This window comes from Delphinus delphis, chromosome 1 (assembly GCF_949987515.2).
Source record: "Delphinus delphis chromosome 1, mDelDel1.2, whole genome shotgun sequence".
In the NCBI taxonomy this organism is placed as follows: Eukaryota; Metazoa; Chordata; class Mammalia; order Artiodactyla; family Delphinidae; genus Delphinus; species Delphinus delphis.
The window spans coordinates 39,910,572-39,933,520 of NC_082683.1; the positions used below are offsets into that span (position 1 = coordinate 39,910,572).

Sequence of the window (22,949 nt, forward strand, 5' to 3'; positions counted from 1 at the left end):
GATGCTAAAGTGCCACTACTGCTTTACCTCTGCCACCTAGCCAGGGAGGGGCAGGAGAGAGTGGCACCCAGTACCCAGTGATCAAGGCCTCTTCATCCCGTCCAATGATGGCCCGAATGAGACAAGGATGTCATAGCTTCCCTCTGTAAAGAGGGACTCCCACCTGGCAGAGTCCGACAATATCAAGCCTTGCCTCTCACTCCCAGGCGGTACTAAGGGCCTTAAAGGGAGAGACAGACAGCTAGAGAAACTTGAGGAGACAGAAGGCGCAGAGAGGGAAGGAACTGAGAGAGAGGTAAAGAGAAGGTGAGAGACAGAGAAATGAAGGTACAAACGGGCGGGGAGAGAACAGGAAAGTGAGGGAGCCGAGAAGAGACAAACAGAAAGAGTAGGACAGACACAGAGAGATGGAGACAGACTGACAGCGCGGGAGGTGTCGGGGAGGCGGGGAAGACAAAGGGGACCATCTCGTATTTTTAACTGGCCTGGCCTTCTAGAGACACCCCGTCCCCTAAAGAAAAGCCTACGGGACAGGAGAAGGGGGCCGGAACAAGCAGCGGCTTCCCCCGGCCCCCTCCCCGGCTCCCGGTCCCCGCCCGGCCCCCGAGTCCCTCCCGGACCGCTCGCTCACCTGCCAGCGCCAAGATCTGGGCCTTGTGGAGCAGCAGCGCGCCCCAGTCGCGGGGGGCGCGCGGGGGGCTCTCGGGCCCGGCGCCCAGTTCTTCCGGGCCCCGGTACACGGCGTACACCTTCTGGTTGTCAAAATCCAGCCGCGAGCGGGGGCTGAAGTCGCGCACGCACGACACGGGCAGCGCGTAGCAGACGTTGTCCTCCAGGAACCGCACAAAGGCGTACATGGTGGGCGCCGGGGGCGGGCCCCGGTCGGCCGGTCAGCCCGCGGGGCGGGCGCGGAGGTGGGGAGCCGGCGGGGGCCGCGAGCCGCGCGGCCGGGCCGGGGGGCGGGGGCGGCTCCCGGGACCCGGGCTCCCCCCGCTGTTATTGTTCCTGAAAGCACCGCTCTGCCAATCGGCTGCTCTCGCCTGGGCGCGGAACCTGGAGGGAGGGGGGCGGGGGGCGGAGGAGGGGGTTTGGAAGCGCACCGCCACTCGCGAAGTCAGACCCGAGCAATCACAGCCGGAGCGCGATTCGCCGAGGGAGGGGAAAGGGCAGAGACGCTAAATCGCGATAACGATAATAACAATAGCCTTGCAGGAAAAAAATGCATTGACTAATATTCAAAGTCGCGCCGCGTGCAGGATTTGTGGCTTCAACGGTCGCACTACAAAACAAATTGCATTGCAACAAAACTGCACTGCACAGGAGAGGAGAGTGTGAGAGAATAAATGCAGGGCAGGGGGCAATCTTGTTTGGATTCCTAAGTGTAAACTTGCACTTGAAAGAGAGCAGAATTTGGGAGTGTATCAAATAATTGAAACCGCTCCTCTCAACCCCTTTAGTTCATTGTTGTTTTGTTTTTTTCTTTCTGGCAAAAACCGCCAGCTCCCCTGTGGGGAGGGTCAGTCAGCCAGAAATGTTCCCCCTGTGCTGCCAAACTAGTTCTGACCAGAAACTGGGGCTTATCTGGGATTTCCAGTTGGACCAGCTGGCTGGGGCAGTGGAGTGTTTGTCAAGGGCCCCTCTCAGCTGGAGGAAGCAGTGTAGCTTTTCTCCCCTGTAGTCTTCCTCCAGTGAAGCACCCCTCCACAGAATGCCTGTCACTGAACTGGGACCAGTTGGAATGAGCAGGGAGCCGAGGGGCGGTCGTGGTCGGAGGAAGGCAAACCCAGGGCTAGCTGGGCATTTCTGGAGCACCTCGAGGAGTTCTGACTGGGCTATGTGTCATAGGAACCCCATCCTACATTAGAGGGGGTCAGCATCCTTGCACTGACGCCTCTGAGAGGGTGGGCTTTGCATCAGATATGACTACTTATATTCCTGGCACCTGATAGGGGCTCAGTGAATTTGGGGTGAAAAATAATAATAAATAAAAATCCACATTCAGTCACACCCATACTCTTATTCAAGCGACCAATATACACTGGGTATGTGCTACATGCCAGATTCTGGGCTAAAGGCTGGTGGTAGAGAGATGAACAGACAGCACAAACACCTGGATCTCTTGTGGTATAAGACAGTGTACCAGAACTTGGGTCTCAATGTTGGATTCCTGTGCCCAAATTAGGTTACTATGAATACCACACCTTCTCTGTCCTGGAAACCCTTACAATCTGGTCTGAAAGTATTAAAAAAGTGTAAGTAAGTAATTATGTTATGGTGAGAAAAGTGTTCTCATAGAGGAATGCTGAATTGAGGTGGCAGGCTGAATTAAATGTTATATTTTTTAAAAAATTCATTTTAATGAACTCAACCTGTAAGAAAAAGACAAAATAAATGTGCCAAAATGTTGTTTCTTAGTAGTGGTGGGCGATTTTATTTTCCTTTGTGTGTTTATATAACTATTTTCCACGATAAGCAGGGATTACTTTATAATCAGACAGCATTACACGTTATTTTTTTAAAAAAGCGCTGGGCTCACATTTCAGATCAGCTACACTAATGATTAAGTAGATAAACCAAAACCCTCCAGATTATTTCACTGTGATTTGGGGAGTACATTATACAGGTGAGGGCCATCAACATGCAGCTCCCAGATCCAAACGTACAGGTCAGATCTAGTTCCCTTCAACTTAGCCTCTGGCATATATGCAGTGACAGCCAGTTATGAACACATGTTGTCCTGATACAGATGTTGAACCTTTGTTGCCCCACATACTTGTGGACAAAAGAGGAGCCACACTGAATCGTTCCAGCAGGTTTATCTTCATGATTATGATTTCTTTGGACTGATCTTACATGAGTTTTTATTTTAAGAATACATTCCTAGGGTGGTCAAGGGGAAGTAATGTGTAGCAAGACTTCTGATAATTCGCAAGTCGTGCAGAGTTGGCCATATTTAATGAAATACCATGAAGCTCCAAACTCTGTTTGCGAAATCATTTCAGGTAGCACCATGGCCAACCTCCTAGCCCATCTAAATGAGAGTGACCTCAAAATACATTACCAATCTCATCTCTACCACCTTCCTGCACACAGTACACTCCAGAAACGTTACACTAGTTGACATTTCCCGAGAGAGCATGTTTTATCAGGTCTCAAGCCTTTGTGCTTGGTTCTGCCCTCATCCTGGGAAGTTCTTCCTCCTGGAGTGCACAGTGACCTCAGCCTCCCCTGAAGGCCAGCTCAGATGTCACCTCCTCTCTGAAGCTTCCCCAACCAGCCTCTCTCCTCAAGCACAGGCAGTTTCTTTCTACTATTTTGTCCCAGCACCTTTTATCTTCCTTCATTAGAATGAGCTCTTTGAGGGGGGACAAAAAAGCCGTGTAACCTCAGCATCCCGGGATCCTAGCACAGGGCCGGGGAGAAAACGCTTATAAAACAAATGCATTAAAGAAAGACACAGCATGAATAACAAACCTCTTGCGTGGTTTTTCTGAACATTTGTCCCTTCTTTTCAGAGGTGGGGCTGAATCCCAGCTCTGTCTTTCCCATTCCTGGTGATCAAAGTGCAGATCGCTGAGTCTACTTCTTGTGAGACAGACACATCCATGAACATATTAAGTATCACTGCACCCTCAGGTTCAAACAAATTCTCCATCCAAGTCAGTGTAAATCGTTCTCATAAGGGGGCAGTTCCATTTTCCAAGAACCCAGAAAGAAGAAAAGAACAAATAATGACACGGATGCCAACAGAGTAAACACGGACTCCATTCACCTTGCATGTAGGTGCACAGAATGGATTCTAGAGAAGCAATGGCATGTACAAGAGACTCAAAGAGACACACTTCAGCAGCCTAAGGGCAACAGAAAGACACCCAGAGTTCCTGCTTTCTGTGTGTATCACACAGTCAGTCTTTTAACACAGCTTCTAGAGAACCTACTAAGTGTGCCTCCTCTGTCCTAGTGAAAACCGGAGTCAAAGTACCTCTTTGATCCAGAGACTGTTGCTCCAGGCTTTACACATACCAGAAACTAAAGCTGTTGATAGATGATTCATTGATTGGCACACAAAGACAGTTCGAAAGTACAGATTTCATACTTAAAGAGGTGGCTAAAGATGTCAAGTTCAACCAGATCACAGTTGAATCCCCTCTTCAATATCCCTGCCAAGTGTTCATCCAGATGCTTCTTACGTAGTTCTAATGTTAGGAAGTTTACCAGCACGCCTTATCTTTGGGACACTACTGACTGTTAGAAGGTCTTTCATACTTACACTGAGGAAGAAGCTTTCACCTTGTAGCTGTCATACTAGGTTCACCACCAAGAGTCTCATGCCAGCCCATCAGATATGGAAGAACTGGGGATCCTATCTCATTAGGATCTTGTTTATCTTCTGCCCAGACATCTTCACTTCCTTCACCTATCTCTCCTCATATGACCTGGTTTCAGTGATGATCATTGTGATATCTACTTTTCCTTCAAAGTTTACTTACAAACCAAGCATGCCAGGCAACAAATATATATGATTTCAATTAATTTCACACTGAACCCTTGAAGTGGGTATTATAAACCCCATGATAGAGTCAAGAAAATTAACAAAGCAGTCTGGCTCTGGGGAATCCTGGAAGGCCTGTGGTCATATTTGCATTTTAGACATTTTAGACTAGAAGCAGTGTGGGGTAAGGATTGGGGGGGAAGCAAGACTGGGGAGTGGGAGGCCTGTGATGAGGTTGACTGTCCTCTCCCTGCCCCTCCCCTAACTCCCTCTTTCTACCAGCCAGATGTACTTTGCCTCTTGTCCAAGTCATTTTAATGGAGCAGAAAATGTACACATATGGGGCAGGTTTGCAACTGTGTCTGCATTGCACTTTCCTGTTGAGTTTTGCAGAGCCTTGGGTTAATGTCAAGCTCCTTCAGCTTAGCCAGCTGAAGCATGATCGGGGCAGCAGGGGGACTTATGTTTCATATTACTGCATGGAATTCTCAGTGTACTTTGTAAAACTATTTTAAGGAGACCTGGTTTCTGTGAGTTTTTAAAGCAACTGGAGCGTGTCTTTTCAACCTCTCTGCTAATGATTGACCACATTTTTTCATGATTTTGCCTTTTTTCCCTGTGATATTTAATTTGACTTTTTAAGTATTTGCTTTTTAAAATTTTTATTTATTTATTTTTATTCTGCCCAGAAAAGCAACTTGCTGTGCTATGAGCTCAGGGCTATTGTCTTCTCAGGCTGATTCAAGGAAGGAATGTTGATACATGGCCAGGAGGATCTGGGACTGTTGGGAGGCCCATGCTGGGCCTGAACTGCTACTATCACCCAAAGGCAGTGGCATCAACCCAGTATATCTGTGTGAACTCCTGATAATGAAATCTGGTTGACTCTGGTGGTGGGGTTTTGGGCAGGGGAGGAGAGGGCAGGAGACAGGGGGAAGGAAGAGAGCAGTTGCTCATTGAGTACAACCTCAAAGCCCAGTGAACACTGCCTGGAGTTAGAGGGAATGCCAACTTGTCATATAGGCAACCACCTGGAGGGCCAAAGGAATATGGGCTTTGGAATCAGACCAAGGATTAAATCCTGACTTTGCCACATTTTTGCTGTAACTTTGGGCAAGACACTTTGCCTCCCTAAGACTCAGTTTGCTTACACATAAAATGAGGCTAATGATATGTATCTTCTGAATGTATTATGAGATTTGGGGCAGGAGTTTTTACCCTCTCTGTGTATCAGAACCACCTGGGGAACTTAAAAAAATATCCCACTCCCAGGTCCTATCCCCTAAGATCCTGATTCAATTCGTCTGGGGACGGGACCTGGGAAATGATTTTGTTTTTTAATTCCCAGATTATTCTAACATCAGACCAGTTGAGCACCTCTGAGTTGGAAGATTTTAAGGTAACATGGCAGTCACATAAGAATTGCTCAACCGGGGCTTCCCTGGTGGCGCAGTGTTTAAGAATAGCCTGCCAATGCAGGGCACACGGGTTCGAGCCCTAGTCCAGGAAGATCCCACATGCCGCGGAGCAACTAATCTCGTGTGCCACAACTATTGAGCCTGCACTCTAGAGCCCGTGAGCCACAACTACTGAGCCCAGGTGCCACAACTACTGAAGCCCGCGTACCTAGAGCCCATGCTCCGCAAGAAGAGAAGCCACCGTAATGAGAATTCTGTGCACAGCAACGAAGAGTAGCCCCTGCTCGAAACAAGTAGAGAAAGGCCGCGTGCAGCAACGAAGACCCAACGCAACTAAAAATAAAATAAATAAAAATAATTAAAAAAAAGAAAAAAAAGCATTGCTCAACAAATCCTAGATATTATTTTCAGGGTAAATATACAGGGCTCTGAAATGTCTATGTAACCTCTCTTGGGCACAATAATTTCTTTGTTTGAAAAATGACATACCAGTGTGAAGTGAAGACAGTATATTGTAGTCTTAGGTCCTATATACAAATCCTGGCCTAATAAGTAAGGTTATTTTTACTAAGTGTGGCCATGGACAAGTTTCTTAGTCTCTCCAAGCCTCACTTTTTTCATGGAAATATTAATACAGCTTCATAGGGTTGTTATGAGAATTAACATTTTAATAATCCATGTAAAATGCTTGGTACAGTGCCTGACATATAGTGAGTTCTCAGTATACGATAGTTCCTATTACTATTATTATTATCATTATTATTACTAGAGCTCTTATCCCCATGCTGAAAGATGCCTAATAAAGGTTTACTGAGTCACATTGAATATAATGAACTAAACTATGCTGATAATTATCCAACAAGCACTCCACAATGCTTCCATGCCAGTGCCATCCCCTTTAAACCAGAGCCTGTGGGCACGGGTGGTAGTCACCAAAGGAGTTCCCAGATCTCACATGTTCAAACGTCTCTGAGGCTACAGGCCTTGCCCAAACCTGCAGCAAACACTTCCAAGATAATGTGTTTGGAGCCATTCATTCTTTCAAATTGACTTTTTGAGTATTTTCTTAGAAGAAAAAAAACTTGTATGTATTACATAAAATGTAACATGCAGACGCATTTACAGCAGTCTGAAGCCTTGTGAACGCCTGATCAAACAGTCAACACAATGGTCAAGTTCAACCAATCAGACCTCTGCTATATTTTGATCTCCTGTGGGTCACACTCTGGAGCTGGTTACACGGACGATCTGAATCCAGGCATTTTAGTCTAGGTGTGTGTACTCCACATAAGCAACACAAAGCAAAAGAATTCCCCGTGGTTGAAGACCAAAAGAAATGTATGAATAGAAGAGAAAGAAGAAATGCTGTCACAAGGGAAGAGCATTTGAATTGGTTTTGAAAAACAAACAAAGAAATTGGCCTACCTGGGGCTTCCCTGGTGGCAAACTGGTTAAGAATCCGTCTGCCAATGCAGGGGACACGGGTTCGAGCCCTGCTCCGGGAAGATCCCACATGCTGCGGAGCAACTAAGCCCGTGCGCCACAACTACTGAGCCTGCGCTCTGTAGCCCACGAGCCACAGCTACTGAGCCCATGTGCCACAACTACTGAAGCCCGCACACCTAGAGCCCATGCTCCACAACAAGAGAAGCCACTGCAGTGATAAGCCTGCGCAACGCAACGAAGAGTAGCCCTCACTCGCCGCAATTAGAGAAAGCCCCCGCGCAGTAACGAAGACCCAACACAGCCAAAAATAAATAAATAAATAAATAAATAACTTTAAAAACAAAAAAAAAAACTTAAAAAAAAATTGGGACTTCCCTGGTGGTGCAGTGGTTGAGAGTCCGCCTGCCGGATGCGGGGGACACGGGTTTGTGACCCGATCCAGGAAGATCCCACATGCCGCGGAGTGGCTGGGCCTGTGAGCCATGGCCGCGGAGCCTGTGCGTCCGGAGCCTGTGCTCCGCGACGGGAGAGGCTGCAACAGTGACAGGCCCGTGTACCGCAAAAAAAAAAAATAATAATTGGCCTGCCTGGGAAGGATGCAACTTGCCTCAACTATGAATTTCAATTAGGGGACTATTAGTTTTAGAAGCTGCCTCTGGTTTCCCTTATTAAATTAACTCATTCTGTTATTTTTCAGCTGAAATGTCACTTCCCTAGGAAAGGCCTGCCTGGCTTGTTCTTCCCAGCCCCCTCCACAGACTAGCTCAGGAACCTGCTACCTATTTCCACAGCTTCTTATATTTTTCTTCATGGAACTTATCGTAGTATATAACATATATTTATTCTATTATTGTCTGTCTCTGCCACTAGATTGAAAGCTCCACCAGAGAAGAGACCCTATCTTTCTTCTTCACCACTGTATCCTAGCACTTAGCCTGTCACAAGGCAGACCCTAAACAAACACTTGCTGAATGAATGCATGTCTGAAACATAGACCCTGGAGAAGACAGAAGCCCCCAAAGGTGAGGAGGGAGAGGTGTCCCAAGGGCCTTGTTTTGTTTCTCTGAGTCTTACCTTTCCCTTGTGAAACCTTACCTTTCCCTGTTTCTGGGCTCCCACCATGTCTAGCTGCCATAATCTGGCCCCAACAACAATAAAACCCCTTTTGTAGTTTTCCCTTAGAGCAACTAGACAGGTTGACATTTTCAAAATGTTTTTCTAAATACACGGAGAGAAAAAATTGCAAATAATTACAGAAAAATAGTCACGTGGACAATCATAGATAGTTGACATACACTGGAACCAACAATAATGTAATAGCATCAGGAACCTCACTGACACAGTCCCTGGGCTTCCCAGGACACAAGATGGTGATTTTGCCGCATCCTACAAGGCTAGACTTTCTTCTTACCCTGCTGTTGGCTGGATGTCATTGACTCTAACCCCCTACTCAGGGGTAACCCTGACTCATTCTAGTCTTCTGATGATTCCAACATGATTTGGGAGGTAACAGGGCAACTTTCCTTCAAAGACCACATGCTAGTTCTCTGGTTACGATCTCTGCTCATCTCAAGCACCCATGGCTCAGAATGTCTGCCCTTCAGAGGTCCACAGAGGGCCAGAGTGAACCCCACATTTCCATCCACTCTTAGGCTTTTGTTTGATAACTCTGGGCTGCTATTCTGGGTCAGAGGCACACAACGGAACATTCTTTCAGGGAATTAAGTCTTCTCAGAAGCACACAGCAAACCATGAATAATTCTGATTTTCTTAAGAACATATCCTAACCATACCATAAATTCAGTACAAAATCAGAAGAAAGGAATGAAAATGTAACTAACAATTATTGATTTCTGTGATAGGATGTATACTGGCTGCTTTAGACATATCTCCTTTAATATTTTCAGAACACCCATGAGATTTTATATCTCCATTTTTCTGATGAGGAAACTAAGACTTATAGAGGAGATAGGAGTTGTTTATAGTCATGTGGAAAAGACCTGAACTTCAGGTTCTTGATCCAAAGCCTGGTTTCAAGGGCTGTTTTCATATGGGCCTTGCCTCAGAGTTTCCTGGGCAACAAGGAGTTGAATTGATTGTGGAGTTCAATCCCCACTTCCCTTTCTTAGAGGCTTGAATCCTGACTAAAAATCTGAGAACTAGATCTTAGGGGAAAGTCCAACACCTATCTTAGGGTTCCAAGCATCCCTAAATTGAGTAGCTAATGATTCTGAGAAGACTGATGATATGACTACTATGACTACATTATCTGGGGTTTCTGAAACCATGGTTACTTACTCCAGAGACACTGAAGTTTTCAAGAACTCTGAGGTTTCTAACTGCTCAAGCAGATCTCTATATTCTTTTTGTTTTTTTTTTTTTTTGCGGTACGCGGGCCTCTTTCTGTCGTGGCCTCTCCCGCGGAGCACAGGCTCCGGATGCGCAGGCTTAGCGGCCATGGCTCACGGGCCCAGCCGCTCTGCGGCATGTGGGATCCTCCCGGACCGGGGCACGAACCCATGTCCCCTGCATCAGCAGGCGGACTCCCAACCACTGTGCCACCAGGGAAGCCTGATTTCTATATTCTTACACTCTCTGTTGATGGCCAGGGACAACCTGGGGATTACCTGTTACTGCATGGTCTGGAGGGAGCCTCTTCTGAGCCAGAACAAAAGAGGATCAGAGAGCTCCAGTGAGAGAAATCTCTGTGAGAAGTGTCACTCCCATCCCATTCTTACCCTGCTATCACTTGGAGGAATAAGAACAAGAATAGGAATAATAGCCATGAACTTTTGTGGAAGGCTTTACATACATTTCTCATTGAATCCTCAAAGCAATCCTGGGTGGCAGGTACTATTAATATCAGCCTCATTTTAGAGCTGAAGAAACCAAGGCATAGGGATATTAGGTAACTTGCCCAAGGTCACACAGGAGTAAATGCTGGAGCCAGGATTCAGACTCAGACTACCTGACTCTAGAGGCCCAACTATGGACTTCTACCCCAGTTCTGGCTCCCTCTGAGTCTGACTCGTGCCCCACTGAGGGTGATTTGTGCCTTTCTAGCTAGAATGGGGAGATGATGGATCATCCATCCTCAGAAGGTCATATGCTGGTTTTCTAGGGATGTCCAGACCACTTTGATTGGTCCAGGTGAGATCCTGGCAGGCACTATCTCAAAAAACATTCTGGAGTTCATTAATATTCTCATCCTATGTTGTAGTGGATGGAGTGTACTAGATTCAATCTGCAGTATAAGGACGGCTTTCTTTTATTTACTCAAAATCAGTTTCCTTATTTAGTACCACAATAGGGCCACCTATTATGCCAACCAAAAAAAAAAAGCTCTTGACCTCTAAGTTTTTCTTTTATAATGGAAAATGACTCACGTATACAACATGCCACACATTTTGTTGTTGTTGTTGTTGATAGTTTTTTTCTTATATTACTTTAGTGCTTGTGGTGGGTGAACTGATGTGTAGGGTGTCAAAACCCCACCTCCCCTCCTTTACTATCAGGCGCACCTTTATTATCACGGAAAATGAATGGCTAGAATAGAGGAAAAAGAGATAAAGGTGAGGCATTATTTTTTCCCTAAAATACAGGATAGACAGAAGCAAGACACACCAGGGTATGTGAGACTCTGGATGAAGTGGCCAGAGTTTAACTCAACTGTCAGGCAGAGTAAGTCACTGGACAGGCCCCGCCCCTCCACCCTGCTAATGCGTCCTGCCACTTGGCTGGGCTGTCAAAGGGTCTCCAGTCTTTGAGCTCTGCTTCTGGCTTCGGCACCCATGGTGGAGAGGCAGCCCAGCACAGAAGGGGGTATGAGGCCATAGGAAAAATGAAATGTGCACAGGCTTTAGACCCAGATTTGGGTTCAATTATCGCTCCATCACCGTGGGCAAATTTCTGTCAGGTTTTTCAACTGTCAAATAGAGTCTTATAAGGCTGTCATGGGGTCTAACAGACTACGCGTGTAAAGTGCCCGGCAGGCTCAGTGCCTCACACACAGTAGGTTCCATGAAAACCAGTTGTCTTTTTCATTCTCATCTTCTGAGAGAGTCTCTGTTACCTTTTCCTCTTAGGAGGTCACAGGGTAATGACAGGATGGATTGCCAGAAGCCAGGTATTTTGGGACGAAGTATCTTCCCCTCCCTCTTCCCAAAGACTGGGCAGTATTACTGCAGAGATGCCACCCACCATCCTCTTCCTGGCCAACGCTGGGGCAGTATGCCACGTTTAAGAAAGCTGGAACCTTAATAAGATTGGTACTTTTATCTTACAAAGTTTTAGGACTTAGCTGAGTTTGGGGTTTTATTGTCTGCTTTTAAAATTATGTTCAGCTTTTGTACATTTAAAACACGCCTTTGAAATTGTGAAACACAGTGTTCTCAATCATAAAAAAGGATGAATTATGTTATGCTTTTCTGTTCCCATTTCTGGGTTCTTTTTTTGTCTCCTTATATGAATTTTTCTGTGATGTCCTGCCTTATGTCCTAACTCATCTGGAATACTAGCTGTGAAATTCTGGGCAAGATTCTTAACTCCTGTAAGACTGCCTCTCTCATTCATTCATTCATCTACTAATGACTATTTGTTGAGGGTTCATTATACACCAGAAGCTTTTCTTAATACTTGGGAAACAGCAGAGAACCAGACAGTTTTCTTATCTATAAAATGGGAAACTAAACTTTTAGGCTTGTTGAGAAAAGCAAACGAGATAATATATGTAAAAGAGAGGAAGAGGCAAAGAAAAGGACTGAAATTTATTGAGATTCCTGCTCTGTCCCTGCTAATGATAGGTGCTTCACATGCAGGGCTCCTAATAACCTTACAGATGCATCAGCTGAGGTTCAGAGAGGGAAAGTGAGGGCTCAAGTTACACCCTGGATTCAAACCTAGGATGAAGTTCCCACTCTGCTCTGTTGCTTCCTGTGGTCCCTGGCATACGACTTGTCATTTGGTAGGTGTGTTAATTCCCTTACCAATTCCATGTAGAATCTGGGAGGCCGTACTCTTCTTCTTGCTAGCTGATACATCTGATAGCACCAACTGTGATTTGGGTAGAGTAAGGGGTACTTGAATGAAAAATCCAAACCCTGTCCCCTACTTCCTTAGGGGACAAGATGCAAAGAAAACTCATGAAAGGCAGCGGTGTAGGGGGACATATACATTAAGGCTGTAAATTTAAACTTGCTGTTGGAACATGCGAACAGTTATTAGTAACTCCAAGTCATCTGGGGAAGGACTCCGTGGTCCTCAGGCATCCAGACTCATCGGCGTAGGAGACAGCTGGGACATGGACTCTTGGCAAGAGAAACATTCTTTTCCCCAAGCCAACCCATCTCTGCTGCTGTGATTTTCAAGATGAAATGATCAAAACTCTATCTCTCTGACTCTCACCCCGCCCCAAGTGGAGGCAGATCTCAACTGCACAAACAACGAGGTCCATTTTTCCACTTGAGATGTTCAATGTCCAAGGAAGAAAGCGTCTTCCAGGAAATGTTCACTTAGGGCCTGCACACTTTCAAGAGGCTGAGAGCAGCATAGGAAATGAAACTACCCTGCTTCCACTTGGCAAGGGGGCTGCAAAACTGCCCCAAGCTAAACAAGTTGGACATATGCACCATCTTTTCTTCCATCTCTCTGTTTGGACAGGTCACAGCAAGAGCACAAAACAGATTTACCAACATAGGAGCCAGATAAGCACTGTCAACATGGTTTTAATTTTTTGAGCAAATCCTTATCTTTAGTATTATGAAAAGGAACGGCCATGCCAGCTGGTGCTTGTTGCCACTGAGAAAACCTGTGAGGGTTACCAGAATGAAAAGGTAGACATGGGGGAAGCAAAGAAGAGCTCTGCATGCAAAGAAAGGGAAAAGAAAAAAATCTTTTCCTTGGCATAAAGAAATTTCATCCTGAAGGTTCTTTTTTTTTTTCTTGGCAGAGTAATAAATACCTTAAAATAGCGTTATAAGACGGAAACAGAATCTATAGAAGCAGGAAACCAAGAATAGTGACTTCAGAGAACTTATAGCCCAAACCTCCCATTATAGAAATGATTAAACTGAAGACAGAGGACAATAATTTACCCAAAGTCAAAAAGTTTTTCTTTGACTAGATCAGTCCTGGAACCCAGCTTCTGGTGGGCCTTTCCTCTGTCCTATATTGCCATGCTCTCTCTTTTGTGGCACGAGGGCCTCTCACCGTTGTGGCCTCTCCCGTTGCGGAGCACAGGCTCCGGACGCGCAGGCTCAGCGGCCATGGCTCACGGGCCCAGCCGCTCCGCGGCATGTGGGATCTTCCCGAACCAGGGCACGAAACCGTGTCCCCTGCATCGGCAGGCAGACTCTCAACCACTGCGCCACCAGGGAAGCCCTCATGCTCTCTCTTGATTACAGGGGAAAGTCTTCAGAAGAAGGTGCTCTCATCCATGCCTATGGCATTAGCTTACCTACTCCTAGAGAACCGTACATAATTCATCATTTTCAAGGATTAGCATCATGAAGAAGCCTCTCCTAGTTGGGGAGGGGATGTCCACTGTCACTTCCATCTGCCCTCTCTGTACTACCCTGTACTCCCCCACCCCCATCAGTGGGACTCTCCAACACTCTGGCCAAAGCATGAACCCAACCCAGTTTGGGTTAGGTTGCCCTAAGCATAGCTGATGCAGTCTGGACTCCCAAAGAGGCTTGACTGAAACAAAGAGGAAAGAAAAGGCAGCAGAATGTAGTAGAGTGATCTGAGCTTTGAAATCAGATAAACCTGAGCTCAAATCCCTGCTCCACAGCCCATTAGCTGTGCAGATCTGAGCAACTCACCTGACTTCTCTGAAGTTTGGTTTCCTTATCTGTAGTGTAGGTTGATTTACCTCCCGGGCTACTTGATAGATACAATTAAATAAGAGAGCATACAGAAAGCATCTGGCCCAGATCTTTGCACACAGTGGACTCTGGTGTAAACAAAGCATTAAACAATCTGAATTAGAAAGCACAGGTGTACAGCCAAAACTCAAAAAATATTTCCTGGACCACTTTCTTTGAGCCAGATGCTGTGCTAAGTGTTGTGACAGAGACAAACAAGACATGGGCCTTACCCTGCAGGAAATAACTTTTTCCTCAGTGTTATGGGTTGAATTGTGTCCCCCGCCAAAAGCTACATTGAAGTCCTAACCCCTCATATCTGTGAACGTGACTTTATTTGGAAATAGGGTGTCTGTGAAATCAAGTTAAAACGAGGTCATTAAGGCGGGCCCAATCCAATAGGACTGATGTTCTTCTAAGAAAAGAAAAATGATATGTGAAGACAGAGACACATAGGGATAATGCCATGTGACTACAGAGCAGAGATTGGAGTGATGCAGCTGTAAGCTAAGGAAGGCCAAAGGATGACGGCCACCACCAGAAACTAGGAAGAAGCAGAAACAGAGCCTCAGAGTGAGCATGGCTCTGCTGACACCTTGATTTTGGGCTTCTAGCCTCCAGAACAGGGAGAGAATAAATTTCTGTTGCATTAAGCCACCCAGTTTGTGGTACTTTGTTTTGGCAGCCTTAGGAAACGAATACAATTGAGGAGACATACAAGGGGGCCAATTCAATAATTGCAACAGAAGAAGTGGAATAACATTTATTGAGTTCCCTGTGCTGAGTCTGTTACATTTATTCAATTATGTAATCTTGATTAAGCCACGAAGGAAGGCTTCTTGTGAGGCCCAATGCTAATGGAGGCCCAGTGTCTATGTGGAGGTAGATTGTCCAAGGCAATGGACAGTCTGTGGCTGCCTGACTATTCCCTATAGTTGGAGTTGACACCTGAAGGATGGCTAGAAGCTCTGCAGGTATGAGAGGGTAGGGAGGGGAGACACCATTTGGGCTAGAGAGCCCAGCGTGTGCACAAGCATAGAAGTGTGAACTAGTTTTGGAACTTTCAGGAAACTACAAATATTTAAGCACTGCTTGGAGCACAGTGCCATTTATCTGCCTTCTAGACTTTGATATCCCACAGACACCTCTTACTCAAGATGTCCCAAACTGAATGAGACCCTTCTTGAGACCCCCCATTCATACCTCCTCCTACGTGTTCTCCCTCCTACCTTCCCTGCTCTGGTAAATGGTCCACTTACCCACCCATCCAGCCTGGCTAGACGCCTCAGCGTGCCTGCATACTCAACCCGTGGAAATTGACTTCCCTCTTGTTCCAGATTTACACAGTCATTTCTGAGCTTTACTGCCTCTGGTTCCGATGGGATCTCACTTGGCACAAGCTCCCAACTCTCCAGCTGTGTCTCCCAGCCGTATTCCTTCCAGCCAAGCCTCTCTGCCAGATAATTGATGATGTGCAGACAAGTTCTTAATTGCAACGGGGGAGCACATATTTCAAGAAACTTTGTGATAAAGCAAAGGATCCTTCTTATAACATGAAGGACATTTCTCTCACAACCCCCCCACTCCCCCAATTTATCATTTCATCTGGATTTTCATTTCACATATTAAATCCAAAAGCCTCTTACAGCAGGATCCCCAAAACAAAAGAACAAAAACCTGCCCAAGGGACAGATGGTATCATCCTGAGGTGCAGCCACGTCAGGTGCTTCCCAAGATGCTCTTCTTTCTAAGTCCAGCCCCTTTGGCCTTTAGACTCAAGACTGGGCACTTACCGGGGGAAAAGAAATTTTGGCTCCTGGCAAGAAAGGGAAGGACACGTGGATTTATTAAGAATCTAATACATGCGTGGCTCTTTTTTTTATGTTCTCTCATTTTCCTCTTCATGATAACCCCATGAACTGCTACCCACTGCATAAATAAGAGAGTTCAGCACCTTACTCAAGCTAGTGGCAGCTTGTAGGGGAGATGACTAACATTGAAGGGGTGCCTGAATGAATCATAATGAGATTGTTGTCTCTAAGCACACCCTTTCAAGTTGTCTAGGTTATCCAGTCAGCCCTGTTGCCTTTTCAAAGTAGACATGAAGTCCTCAGTCAAAGAGGAGGCCTTCTGCCCCATGCTAAGTCCCCAAGTGGGTGGGCAAGACGCTGCGGTGGAAACTTTTCTGTTTGCTGCTGCCTTGGGGCTCCTCCCTCCTGCTGGGAGTCAGTGTTAGGTGCTGCCGTGGGAGGGGCGAATCCAGCCACATGGGTCCTTGGAGAGGAAGCACCTTGGCTTAGATCTGAAATCGAACGTCCTCTAGGGAGTTTGAAAAGGTGGCTTTTGTGTACTTCATAATGGCCCAGCTGTTCCAGAAAGAGGAAGCACAACAACATTTTTAGAATAGTTAGTGGGGTGCGACAGAACCCAGAGACTGTACCCACAGAAACCCTTCCCCTGCTCATTTGTTTCAGAAAACACTCAGTGTTCACAGAGCAAGTGCTGTGCTCTGTGCTGGATCTCCGACCTCTCCCTCTTGGAGGGCCCCTTCCTATCTGTGCTTGCACATGCTCAAGTCTTTCCCAGCCTCAAAACATGACCTGCACCACCTCAAAACCCTTGCTCATCCTTGCCTCACCTTTCATTTCTTCCTTCTCACTTCCTCTTCACAAGCACAACTTTTTGAAAACAAGTGCAGTCCACACTTATTATCAGCATTTACTCACCTCCCATTCACCCCTCAGCCCCCCTGCAGTCTGACCTACACCTGTATTGAACCTGCTCTCCAAGGTTACCAGTGACCTACTGAATTCAACATCACTGAATTCCTACATGTGGTCTCCGCAGCGTTCACACTGTTGACCTTGTCTTCTTCCAGAAATGTTTTGCTCCCCTTGACTTCAGTTGTCTTGATTTTCTTCCTGCCTCCTCTTATGTAACCCTCAGTTACATAAGTAACTGAGTCTCAGTCTCCATGGTAGGCTCCTCTTCTTTGACCCATATTTTAGATGTCAGTATTTCTCAGAATTTTGCCCTATAATTCTGGTCTTCTTATTTTGTGTACTCACACACTTAGAGCAGACAGACTCCTCCCCTGAGCTCCTGTCACATATGCATACGGCTGCTTACTAAACATCTGGACTTTGAGGTCTAAATGGCATCTCAAATATTCCAAATCCATCTCTTCATGAAGACCCAGGTTGTGTGTGGCTTGTCTACTTGTGTATCTCTAACTCTTAGCACAGTACCTGCAACAAGGAAATTCCTTAATCAAAATGGACAGGGATGATGAGTTCACAAAAATTGGTGAGTCAGGTGAGCTCCTGCCCTTAAGGAGCTCCCAGTCTTGAAACAGGAGACTCTAATGTGTGAACTAGTGCTGTCTTGGAGGAAAGCACTAGAGGCTGTGGGGATCTGGAGTATATCCATTTTACTTACAGCTTCCAGATATACAGAGTTGGGCACAGCCAGGACCAGAGGAGTCCTTGAGTACATGTTCCCAGAATCCTTTGGCACAGTTTGGCAGGGCAGCTAAGTAGAGCAGACACTGTGGTAATGAGCCCAAAGGCCTGATGTCAAAGACCTCAACTGGACAATTTTCTCAGCTCTATAACCATAGACACAGCAGCAATCTTAGCACAGACTAGGTCCTGATATTACTCACATGATGAGCCCTGATCTTGGCATAGATCCTGACACTATCCAACCATGTGATAAATATAGCATCTTTCGTAAGAACAGGTAAGGTGCCTTCAGGCAACACACTCTGACACAAGGAAGGCAGAACCCAAAGCATGTGTCCTGCCTGGGGGGTTAATGACATAAACATCCATTTCATATCCTAAGAAGAGAAATAGAATTACCAAGTCTTAAAGAGTTAAAGCTGGAAGGCATTATGCCCCCTTACATCACCTTTCATAGCACAGAGAATGGGAATTCAGCTCATTGTATATAGGAGTACAAATGTTAACATTTCATATCTAGCTGTAGATGCAAAAGCCCTTATTCCCACTTCTGAATCTTCCCCAATTAATTTTATCAAAGCATAACTGACTTTTGACTCAGAAACATCAAACTAAAGATTTCTTCTGGCCTCCAGGCCTCTAGCTGGCCCTCTCTGATGTACTCTTGTCCACCAGCCAGAGTGATCTATTTAAAGCATAAAGCTGGCCAGGTTTCTCTCCTGCCTAACACCCTTCAGTAGCTCCCCATCACCTTCAGGATGGAGTCCAGGTTCCTTGTCTCCAGGTTCGGCAGAACCCTGCCTTATCTCTTGCCTCTCCTCACATTCCATTTTATTCCATGCTGTCTTACGCTTATGTTGAAGTTGTGCCTCTTTCCAGAATGGATTGCTCACCAATCTTTGCTTGCTTAACTCTTTCTTAACCTTTGAGATCCACCGTAGCCACTATCTCTTCCAGGGAGCCTTCCCAGAACTCTTAGGCTGGGTCACTGCCCCCTCGCCCTGTCTCACCACTAGGCCTCCTCCATGATGTCATTTAGAACCTTTGATGGGACATCTTATTTATGAGTCTGCATCTCCAGCGTTCTGGGCTTCTGAAGGACAGGAGCTGCATCTTTATCATTCCCCTCCTCTCAGTGCCCGCCACAGGACCTGGCACAACGGAAGCCCTTGGTGAATGTTGACGGAAAAGAAAAACAATTCCACGATTAACACTCACTGAGAGTTAACTGTGTGCTAGGCGCTACGTGCTTCACACATAGTTGCCACTTCATTCTCCTAATAGCACTGCACCCAGAGTGGTGACTGCACTGCACCCACTCTGGGTGCAGTGGGCTTAGCACTCCTAAGCCCACTGCACCCGGAGTGGTGATTGCCGGTATCCTGTAGGAGCTCCAGTAATACCCAGAGACTGTCTCTTGGCCCTGTCCCTGGCCCAACCCTCCATTCCAACCTATGGCCTCTGGACTCATGTCCACTTCATGCCTCACACCTGGACTGGCCTCTCTGCTTGGCCCCTTGGGTGAGATCCAGGGTCAAAGTCTTTGTCTGCCTTTCTGTCTCACTTCCACCTCAGACACTGGCTCTCACCCTCAGGATCAAGTTCTGCAGCTTGTATACCTAACATTTTCCACCCCAGGAGGCAGCCAAGGCTCCAGACCCTCAGTCCCAACTCAGCATTCCAGGTCCTTGATTACATGAGAGGAAAGAGTAGATCAAAGTAGGACTGACTGCACCACTGTTACAACGACAACAAGGAAGTTCAGTCAAGTTATGCGCCCAAGGCTACGTGGCCCGGCTTCTGCCCAATGCCAAGACAAGACCCAGACAGAGTATCTTCTCTTGTTTGGAGGACACACTCCTTCTCCTTTAAAACAACCCCTCCTTTAGCCCTTTGAAGGCCTGCCTGCTTATATATTTCCCACCTTGGTTATGAGACGCCCAGGCAGGAGCTGAATCTATCACCATCCTCCAGGGGCCAGCCTGGCATAGAGGAGCGCCTTGGGGAAGGCATGGTAAAGGGATGAATGAGTGTCAAGCTCAAGCTCCCACTAATCTCCCTCTGGCTACAGTGGATGTTCTGCCTTCCCTCTACTTCAGTGTCCAAAGGTACTTGGAATCCTCCTTTGCATTTGGATTGGTACCCAGGAAACAAAGCTATCATATGCATTTTCTGGTCAATTTTTCTGTGTAATTGATACTAAATCCTTCTGTAAAGAAACACACACCCTCAACAACCTAAGGAAAGCTAGTTATGGTTTAATGGCTTAAATAAAGGAATTGTGCAATTCTGGGGAAAGTACCAATCTCTACATTATCCCTTCTGTCCTGAGAACACCAACCTCTCAGGTAACATTTTCTAAGGCTGTGAAAAGAGAAACTGCTTTGGGGTTAGATAAAATTGGGTTAAAATCCTGACTTTGCCTCTTAGGGGCTGTGGACCTTGGGAAGAAACCTGAGAGTCACCCTATGCTCTACCCTCTTCCTTACTCACTTCAGCCAATCTATCCTGCCAGTTTCACCTTCTAAATGGTTTTTCTCCAATCTCTGCTTCAATCACGAACTAGTTGGATGATTAAGCACTTAGGCTCTGGAGTGAGACTGTCTGGACTTGAATCCCAGTTTTCTTATTTACTATGTCATCCTGGGTGATTTATTTAACCTCTCAATGTCTCAGTTTCTGGGGATGAAAAATCTTGGGTTATTAACAAGAATCAAGGAAATAATCCCTATAAGTGCTAGCATTATTCCTGGCCCCGAGGAGGAGCTCATAGACATTAGCTCTTCTTACTATTTCTTATTACCTCCTTTGTTCAGGCCATTAACACCTGTGACTCCACACTTCCCCCTGCCCCACCCCTACCTCCCCCACTGCCACCCCCTGCCCATCCCTGTAAGGTCTCCTGCCTGGTTTTTCTCCTCTGCTGCCTCTTCTTCAGTCTATTCTCTGTGCCTTTGCCAGAGTATTCTCTTAAAAAGACAGATTTGATCATGTGATTTTCAGATGAGAAACTCTGTAATAGTGCCCCCTTGTCTGTAGAATAAGGTCTGAGCTCCCTAGCTTTGCAGACAAGGCCCTCCATGATCAGGGTCCCTGCATACCTCCCTACAATCCTGAGAGGGAATTGCTGCCTCAGAGTGTTAAGTGAATGTCCCAAAGTCCTACAGCTATTCACTGCTCCAGCTGGGATTTATACCCAAGTCATCTGAGACCAGAGCCTGTGCTCTGTGCATCGGCCCACACTGCCTCTCTCTACGCGGGCCATCCAGGAACTGACAGCAAGAGGCAGCACCAGATAAGCAGGAACGGAAGAGTGTACAGGGGAGAAAGAGGAACTGGGATGGAGACATCACAGCGGGCTACCTGACTGAGGAACTTCCTGGAGGGGTTGGGGCTCTAGGGGCCTGGAAGGACAGGGTAGTGAGGACGATACTGGAGAAGATGCTGAAGCGGTGATTTCAGAATTGGTTGGTGAGATGAAGTGAGATTCAAGTCTGAGTGGAAACATGCATGTCAGAAGCATCTTCCCCAACCCTGGCAGAACCCCAGGAAGCTCGGAGGTTTTGTTCTTGGTTTTGTTACTTTACTGTCAGTGGGGTTGGAAGGACCATGTTAGGTTTTAGGACTTGCGGGGTCCTCTTTGTTCTCCAGATTAATGAGCTCTAGGTTGGTTGGGGAGGGAGAAGAGTCCTTCCCCCTTGAGGTCCTTCCTTGCAGTGATTCTAACCAAATATCCATCCATTTGTGCAGCAAACCTTCCAGATGCCTGCAAGGCACCAGGGCCCAAGCTGGAAATGCAAAAAACCAATCAGAGGTGGTTCTTGGCCCTAAAGTACTAATTTAGCAGAGAGAATATGCCATATACAATGACAATACTGTGTGAAAAGGGCCTTGGGAGAGCTTGAAGAAGTCCTCTCAGAGATGACATTTCAGCAAGCTTCTCAGTGAACATTTTCCTTCAAAAGGATTACTTGGGTTCATTTCAAAAGGCAAATTTGGGTTATTGCTTTTTGTGATTGTAACTGCCGAACAATATGTCATTGCTTGGCGTCGTGTGGTGCTCTTAGGGCATGCAGGGTAGAAGAGTGGTGTGGCAGAGTTCCTTGTCTGGGGGACCTAAAGTGTGGTTCTATATACTCATTGTAATTTCCTCAATTTATAGACCAGGGATAGTATCATCACTTCACAAGATTTCATAACTGAAGCACCTGGCAGAGTCTGCAGGTCGCATGAAAGGAGGAACACACTCTCTCTGGCTATATTAGGGGCCCAGTGAGGTAATACAAAAGGACAGTGACCTGGGATGAAGCAACTCTGCCACTGACTAGCAGTGACTCTGTACAACTCGATTAACCACACTGAGCCTCAGTTGCCGCCTTTGTCCAGTGGGGACAAACTACCATGTCTGGCCACTGAATGGTAGCTCTTGGTCCCAGGTCTCCCATTCCCATGCTGTATGCCTCCCTCTCTCAGCCTATTTCCCCATCTGTGAACAAGACAGGATGGTGAGGCTCTGTGCAGAGAAAGACTGAGAGAGAATATTCTCTAGGGGCTGTTTAGCTTTGACATCCCATGCATAAAACAACAGCCAGATTGGACTGTTGCTTAATTCTATCCAAACTGCCAGAAAGGCATTTGAATAAGTAATCTAATATATACATTTTTATTCTATTCAATATTCAGGTCGTCTCCTGGCTGGAATGAGTATTCAGAATAATGATTGCTTAGAAACATACCATTCCAAATACGAATGAGAATATTTTTGCAATATTCAGTTCAACAAGGATGGGAGGTATGAGATTAGGTTCTGCAAATAATCACATCTTTCACATCTTGGACGCCTAGACACACACTTACTACATGTCTCTCTTCATAATCTTGGAAATGCAAATCCCTGCACTCTTAGAGGCCTGAACATACCTTCTGTGCTAAGTCAGTTCCCGTGTGAAGATGGTAGAACAGAACAAAAAGATGTGACCTCTCATCTGGTGTTTGAGGCTCTGCTACGACATCTTCCCCATCCACTAAGCTGTGGTCTGGTCCCCTCACACTCCAGTGGAGACAGAAAGCCCACTACTCGAAGTAGCTAATCCCACTGGTGGCCAGCTTTGACTTGGGGAAATAGCCTCTCACGCTGAGCAGTCTCCCTACTTCTTCTAGTGTTCCTACGTTGATCCTGGTTCTGCATTCTGTTCTGCTCTCAGATATTCCTGCAGGGATTGAAGGCAATGACCCTCTCCCTTCCACCAAGGCAGCCTTTTCCCTG

The 22,949-nt window shown here is 46.3% G+C and overlaps 2 protein-coding genes across 2 annotated transcripts in view; both read right to left on the reverse strand.

Annotated features, from left to right (window-relative positions):
• Positions 1-1,006, reverse strand: part of BEND5 (BEN domain containing 5) — a 47,759-nt gene extending 46,753 nt beyond the window's left edge. Inside the window, exon 1 of the mRNA XM_060004984.1 lies at positions 632-1,006. Within this exon, the coding sequence (XP_059860967.1) occupies positions 632-857 (226 nt within the window). The 5' untranslated portion in view covers positions 858-1,006. The remainder of the gene's footprint in view (positions 1-631) is intronic.
• AGBL4 (AGBL carboxypeptidase 4) overlaps positions 1-22,949 on the reverse strand; it is a 1,259,489-nt gene that overhangs the window by 250,875 nt on the left and 985,665 nt on the right. The window lies entirely within an intron of this gene.